The following is a 7523-nucleotide window of genomic DNA, read 5'->3' on the forward strand; positions in this document are numbered from 1 at the left end:
TGATCCAACCGCCATCCAAACAAATACAAACACAAGGACACGCACACGAGCCATGCAAACACTTTACTTCCGATTCACATTTTCAAAGGGTTTATATCTAAAAAATGGTCATGTTGATTGATGATTTTTATTTCACGTTTGACACATTTGCTTGTCATAAAACTTATCTATAAAAGAGATTTTACTATTTTACAAGTTGCAGCGCAAAATTAAACTAGACCTGCATGCAGGTATACCCAGGTCCAAGCACCCAACCGCAAATAGTATTGAAGTGTCTCCTAGTTTTTCTGTAGATACTGTTCTCAACAATACAATAGACTTAACACCTAAAAGGCAAAAATAACAATAACTTCTTTTTCCCCATTAACTACACACTGTAGAAAGAAACACCTAAGTTGCAGCTCAAAATTAGATAAGGAATTCCATATTTTTCTTTGACAGCACATCTGAACTGGGTGCAGTGTTCTTAACAGTGACAATAAAAATAATCTTCTCTTTATTAATCAAATGTGCACTTGTTTCATCCTACAATCCCCGCTTGTTGTGCAAGAAGTGCTTATCTACCCGAAGCCAACCTTGAAGATTTCTCTCCTCCTTCTTCAATGTCTCCTTCTGTGAAATACTTTGATGTGAAGGAAATACAGTTCATAGTTCACTTTTGCGGTGCCTCAATTAACTGTCCTGTGACTGGTTCTCTGTGAACTGAAGGCTGCCCTGAGGATGAGGTAACTTTCCGCTTGTTTTTTAGTTATTCATGACCTCTGAGCCCTTGTCCCCTCGCCCCCCCCCATCTCCATTTCTCCTCCCTTGTCTCCTGCTCGCTTTATTATTGACGGATGTCCTGCACAGGCGTTTTCATCCATGTCTCTGAACAGCTTTGCAGGATGCATTCAGAAGTGTGTGTGTGTGTGTGTGTGGGTGGGTGTGTAGGGCAGTTCCTGCACATCTGTCGGCTGCATTTCTCTCAGTCACGGGCGGGGTAAAGGTTGTTTTTCACCACCAGGAGAAGGTGTCTGCTATCTAGAACGATCAATTTGGTCTTGCTTCCTTCCTTTTGGTCCTCATAACACAACGCCTCTGCTCTCAGGCAGCAAGCCAGAAGCTTCCGGACACTGTTGTGGAGCACTTATTAATGCTTAACTGGTCAACTCAGCAACGACACAGTTTCCCTTTGAATACCATTGCTTCTTAAATTAAAATTTAAAAAAATGCTTGAGAACTCATGTACCAAAATATGAGTGAAACTTGTATGACTAATAAAAAAATGAGACAGAATCTCAATGATGAGGGCAGAGCTTGTTTATCCAACAATAAGCTCGTCTTCCAGCTTCCTCTCAGACAGTTTCCTCTGTCCTGGAGAGGGGTGAAGGGTAGGAAAGCGTTGGTGGGGGAATGCTGATGCTCTCCAGCTTACCCCTGGATGGCCAGGCACGTACCGCATCTCCCCAAGGGTCCTCATATATATATTTTTTCAACGTGGCCCCAAAACACACTATGCTTTCCTGCTATTACTTGGCTCAGAGCTATGGGGGTTTAGAAAAACTAATAGGCCACTAAAAATACTTGGAGCCCGGGGCCTGGGCTAGGGCATTTCCTGCGTTGCTTCCAGTGTACGCGTGGGCCATTGAGGAAAGAGGAAACGAGCAGCTCTGGTTGTATGGGGGCTTCCTGCACAACATTATAAAGAGCTCCCTCCCTTCAGCCTCCCCTTACAGTGCTGTTCAGAGCCAGTGGAAGCTGTGGGTGAGGCCCTGCTCCACGTCTTCGATTGTAGACTGAACACTGAGCCCTGAGGGGTTTGACGTCAGCGCGGTGCACGTTAGTTCTCGTCCCTGCTGGTCGGGGTGAGTTGGAAATGGATTTTCTCAGTATATTCACATTTTTAATGGGCTGTCTGCTAACTACTTGGATTGACTTGTTTGTTTTTAAGTGGAGATGTAGTCCTTTCTTGATTAATCCTTATAAATTTGGTAAGTAATCACCGGTCAGATGAGGATGTCCATACCTTTTGATTGTTTTCAGTGACTGTAAAGGGAAATTAGGACTGGTTGAATTTTTTACAATATTTCATGTCATGAGCTCTCGGTAATTACTACTTTGCTGCATTTTGCAACTCCCTTGATATCTGCAGTAACGTGAATAATAAAGCTTAAGTGTTCATGATAAAGATAAAGTGTTGATAAAGTGGATGTTTCTTGTTTTTTCCTCATTTCCTCAGGTACGAGTAGGGAGCTGGTCTCACCTAACAGATGTGTCTGGGACACTCCAGTCTATTTATTCTATCAATTACACATAGGTAGGTCACTAGTGTGCATCATAATTTAAAAAACTCTGTTCATGCATTGTGGATTCAAATGATGTGCGCTGCTTGGTTGTTTCATTTATATTGCTTTCTCCACAGATCCAGATGAGCATGATGGAAGTATGGGGAGGATACCGGGTGGACAGAGTGCAGGAGATGAGGTCTGCTGCCCCGGCTGAGGGATACGTGAAGGAGTTCACACGCCACTCCAACGACGTGCTGCTGAACCTGAACGAACTCCGGCACCGCAACATCCTGACCGACACCACCCTGGTTGTGGGCAACGTACACCTACGGGCGCACTGCGCTGTGCTCGTGGCCTGCAGGTTGGTGCAAAGGCCAGTGCATCTACACAAAATAGTCCCTCTGCAGTCTTCAGATTTTCTCTGATTGGTGCAGTTTTCAAAGGAGTGTTTATCTGATGAAATTGGCTAATGTGTTTGGTTGAAAAACAATATTTTCTTCTCTTTTCCTTTTATGACACAGCCCTCTGTATGTTTTTTTCTCTCTTCCTCCGGTTGACTCATAGTTGTTTTTTGTCCTTCACATTTTGTCTTCTCTTCATCTGTCATCAGTTTGTGCTGCTTTTCCGTTCCCATTTTCCTGCTTTCCACTTGGGACACCCATTGTCTTCTTCTTCCCCATCTCCTCTCCCCCATTTATGCCTTATCTCCCTTATTTAAAAACACTTGCAACTGATCCAAATGAAAATATCTTACCTTAAATATGTCTTTCCCTCTCTCCTGTCAGTGGGTTCTTCTACTCGCTGTACTCCCGCCGTGTGTTGCTTCAGGGGCGTGATGGCAGCAGGGAGCAGCTCATGACCGTGTCTCTCCCCGACACCTTGGATCCATCCAGCATCTCCCTGCTGCTCGACTTCATGTACACCTCCCGCCTCCCTCTGACGCCGAGCATCGTCCCCGGGGTGCTCACTGTTGCAACCTACCTGCAGATGGACCACGTGGCTGATACCTGCAGGGATTTCATGCAGCTGCACTGGTGAGGGACTGGGGAGAGCGTCTGTTGTCAGATTTTGCGGATGAATAATACTAAAGATTATATCGTGCACATTGCTGGGCCATAAAATTGAGACATGAATTCAAAATACTTGTGATTCAAATTGGAATGATTTTAATGTGCAGTCTTGCATGTTTTTCACTTGGGTGGTTGACAGGTTCTTTGTTTCTCAGCAGGGAGAATATGAGTGCAAGACACCCTCAACTGGAGCTGGACTCCAGGGTGTCTGTAGCCTCTGTAGCCCCCAAAGGAGGGGACCTGCCCAATCCAGGACCTCAGAGATTAAACCCAACAGCGGTGGCAACAAGGTAAGAGAATTATGTGTGCAACTGAAAATGATTTAATGAGCTGAAGGTGGCAGAAAGTGCTCTGTGGGTGTGAGTCTTACATTTCCTACTTGCTCATCACTTTGAGTTTGTGTTTACAGATTGTCAGAGCTGCTGCTGCTGTGGGTTGTGTGCCTTTGTCTGTTGATAGGTTTAGCTCATTACAGCACTTCCTTTGTTTCTCTTGCAGGGTCCCTGCGGAGGTCAGGGGCTCTCTCAAGCCAGGGGCTTTCCCGACCTGCCAGCTTGGGTCAAAGGAGCAGAAAGGAGAGCCTGAGTCGCCCTTCATGGGCACCCCGACTCCATCTCCAGACAGCCCTGCCCGCTCCAGCTGCCAACCAAACTCTCCAGCAGAATCCAACACCTGCAACAAAAACCTTGTGGTGCGTTTAACGCAGATTAAAAATTGTTCATTCTAATAATGAAAACCAAGAATGCTGTCAAACACAAGGAGCCCTAAGAGAGTAATTATCACAAAGTGGTACTAAAAATTGTCTAAATTACCACTGGGAAGTTTTGTTCTAAATTTAAACTGAAGTAATTAACTGGGTTTTGTTTATTTCTCCAGAGTGATGTCAAAGCCACGCCAGACCCAAAGGCTTGCAATTGGAAAAAATACAAGTACATTGTCCTCAACCCTCTCTGTGCAGCCACTACAGTGAAGGAAGAGGAGATGGAGGAACCGCAAAATCACACATCACCTATGGCTGACAGGATGGACTTGACACCCAGAGCACCAACAGAGGCGTGGTCTGGAGAGGTGCCTGGTCAGATTGATAGGTAAACTGGAATAATAAGAATTATGAGATGAGAGAGTACAAATAAAACATTTTTGCAAACATGTAATTCTGGACCTTTCCTCATCAGACAGGGGCAGGCCTCCTGCTACGAGGGTTCTGGCCGAGCCCCTCCCCTCGGGCCACCCCCCTCTGTGGATCACCCAACAGTGCCTCCCACTCACAAGGAGGGAACAGGTATAAACCAAACCTCTTTCATATTGCAGACATTTTACCTTTAAACACATCATGCCTTAAATATTGTCTTTTTCAAACATACTAATTCAAACAATATCACATGTTTATATTTGTATTTTGTATGCTTCTTCAGTCTCACCCTGCACCATTTTCCCCAACCTGCACCCTACTGATCCAGAAGCTGCCCAGCATGCAATCAAGCGTGAGAACTGCTATATGCCCTACTGTTATTCAGGCAACCTTCAAGGAACCAAGACTGTCTGCTCAGGTGAGGCTATAAAAAACCTATTCCCCATTCTCTTTCTTTCACTCTCGTTATTTAAAACCAATACACTGACACTGACCTTTGGCCTGGCAGGCGACAAGCCATACCGCTGTAATGTGTGCGGCGCCCAGTTCAACCGACCGGCCAACCTGAAGACTCACTCTCGCATCCACTCAGGAGAGAAGCCTTACCGCTGTGACACCTGTGGCGCACGATTTGTTCAGGTGAGGGTTAACTCTGCGTGTGTGCATGAGGGATTTTGAAGTGCACTCCTTCATAAAACAGGGGCCAGTCATGCGAGAACACATTATAACGTTTCCTCATAAAAAAAGTCCTGTAGGTGCCCTCAAGGCGTAATAAATGTCAGAGTTATTTGAAGACATTTAATATAATAATATAATTTAATAATATATTGTTAGTCAGTCCAGTTTGAAGGCGACAGTTTGAAAAGCTTGTCTTGTGCTTCAACTGGTTTGTTCAATTTGTCATACTAGTCAGCCTGTTGGTGTGGTTTGTCCTGGTGTTAGGTTGCCCATCTGAGGGCCCACGTTCTGATCCATACAGGGGAGAAGCCTTACCCCTGCAACACCTGTGGCACCCGCTTCCGCCACCTGCAGACCCTGAAGAGCCATCTGCGCATTCATACTGGAGAGAAGCCGTACACTGTGAGTCAGAAACACACACAAATGGCATACAGTATGTCATACAGCAAAAACATGCAGAAAATCACAGAATATCCTTATAATTGCCCCACCATGCCACTGCTTGTTTAATCTGTTGACCCCTTGTGTTTCAGTGTGAGAAGTGTGAGCTTCACTTCCGCCACAAAAGTCAGCTGCGTCTTCACCTGCGCCAGAAACACGGGGCCGTCACCAACACCAAGATCCGCTACAAGGTCCTGACCGAGCCCTACCAGCCTATTCTGCAGGACTGCTGAAGAGGCCTGACCTTTGACTCATTAAACCCTACCAGCATGCTGGTTAGAATAATATCTGAATATCTAAATCTGTCAGAAAATGTGAATGAATTGACTTCAGTGATTTTAAATTATTAGCACCTGGTGTTTGAATATGAGGTGGCCATTTAACTAACTTTAACAGACTAGTTAGATGACCAGCTTGGACATCATGTAAATTAAAACGGATTCCATTTGGAGAGAGAGATGGCCATTTACAAATAACCTTTAGCATCAATATGTTGTCGGATGAGGTTTGGAGCTTGGAGCTAACGTAACGCACTTATTAGTATGAATCTAGAAGGTTCATTAGAAATCCTGGGTGGCTTTTCTGAGATGGAGATGATGTTAAGAAAAGTGTCTTTGAAGGTTTGTGAAGGGACAGAAGGAAGTGAACGAGACATGAAAGGAAAGTAAAAAATATGGATGAATTGGGATGTGTGTACACTGAATTTTGAAGAAGTATGAGTATGTGAACGAAAGATAAAGCAGGTTTTATGAAGGACAGGTGGAGAATTTTGGAGTTTTTGGAGTTAATTAAATTCTAACGTTTGTTTTAAGCCTGGAGAAGCACTTAATCAGTGTTAAGTTACTGAAATCTTCTTCTTAAATGTGTATTTAACTCAGATTTATCTTAACCTTGAGGCCTGGGGCCTGCATGTTCTTTAAAAAACAAAACAAAGTATGCAGTGACTTCTGCTTTTATGGTCCAAGCAGGCAAAGGACTTAGTTGTCTTGTACTGAGTATAAAGTATAGAAATGAAATGATGTATTGTTTTCTGACATGAGCAATTTAAATGAGAAGACTGTAAGCAATTGGATAATTAATAATAATGTGTATGAGTTCATTTGCTGGACAAAGATGGTTTTGTACAATTTAAATTAAATCATTTTTATATCAATTGGTGCTTTGGTGTTTCAGCATCTCATTTAATATCCTACTGTGACATATGTAATTTTATGTATGACGTATAAACAAATGGGGAAACTGCTTTTCTAAAACGTCTCGGGAATAGAAAATAATTAATATTGCTAATATGAAACTGGTCACAAGTTTGGCCAAGCGCTGACCAGACTTTCAACATATTTTCAAACCCTGTGAACCTTGCTCTCTCTCTCTGCCTTCAGCCTTTCTCCTCCCTGGACTTCCTTCCCGTCATTAACGCACTTTATCTACCCATGAATCACGTCTTCTGTTAAGTCCAATCCGTCCCGCCATTTTCCAGATTTTGTTTTGTTTTTTCTTGGTGCTTTTGTGAAAACAATGAAGCCGAGGGGCACCTGTTTCCTCCAGGCTTCTAACGCTGGGTACTCACACTACCAGCCAACAACTCGTGTGTGAGCTCGCTGGTGCTTCCAGAAGGTGAGGGGGTCGACTGTGGAGGGGCTGCAGACTCCTGCTGAACTCTCCCACCCTCTGTCATCCCTCGCTTCCTGCTCCCTGATGAGTTGTGGCTAGCTGAACTTATTGTCCGTGCTCGGCAGACAAACATTGGAAGTTCAACGGGACTTTCCAACCTTCGTTCCCCTCCTCCACTGAAAAAATGAAACCTATGACATGTCGTTTTTCCTTTTTATCAATTTGTGGCCAGTGACACCTGTCAAGGGTCTCCCCACAAATCAGTTCACACAGAGTTTGTCAGAAAAGAGGACTTCTATGTGGAACACATTTCAAGAAGTGAGT

At 44.1% G+C, this 7523-nt stretch overlaps 1 protein-coding gene across 2 annotated transcripts; it reads left to right on the forward strand.

Annotated features, from left to right (window-relative positions):
• Positions 1-1695: 1695 nt before the first annotated feature.
• On the forward strand, positions 1696-6746 carry bcl6b (BCL6B transcription repressor). 2 transcript variants are annotated; one of them, XM_044184881.1, is made up of 12 exons: positions 1696-1844; positions 2219-2296; positions 2402-2628; positions 3053-3301; positions 3493-3627; positions 3836-4028; positions 4214-4425; positions 4513-4619; positions 4753-4887; positions 4978-5108; positions 5412-5549; positions 5681-6746. In XM_044184881.1, exons 3-12 carry the CDS (start codon positions 2408-2410, stop codon positions 5819-5821), a joined length of 1662 nt encoding a protein of 553 aa, XP_044040816.1. In that variant the 5' UTR covers positions 1696-1844; positions 2219-2296; positions 2402-2407; the 3' UTR covers positions 5822-6746. The 2 variants fall into 2 exon arrangements, with proteins under 2 accessions (XP_044040816.1, XP_044040817.1); XM_044184882.1 differs by having other exon boundaries at positions 4798-4887.
• Positions 6747-7523: the final 777 nt, after the last annotated feature.

This window comes from Siniperca chuatsi, linkage group LG22 (assembly GCF_020085105.1).
Source record: "Siniperca chuatsi isolate FFG_IHB_CAS linkage group LG22, ASM2008510v1, whole genome shotgun sequence".
Lineage (NCBI taxonomy): Eukaryota > Metazoa > Chordata > Actinopteri > Centrarchiformes > Sinipercidae > Siniperca > Siniperca chuatsi.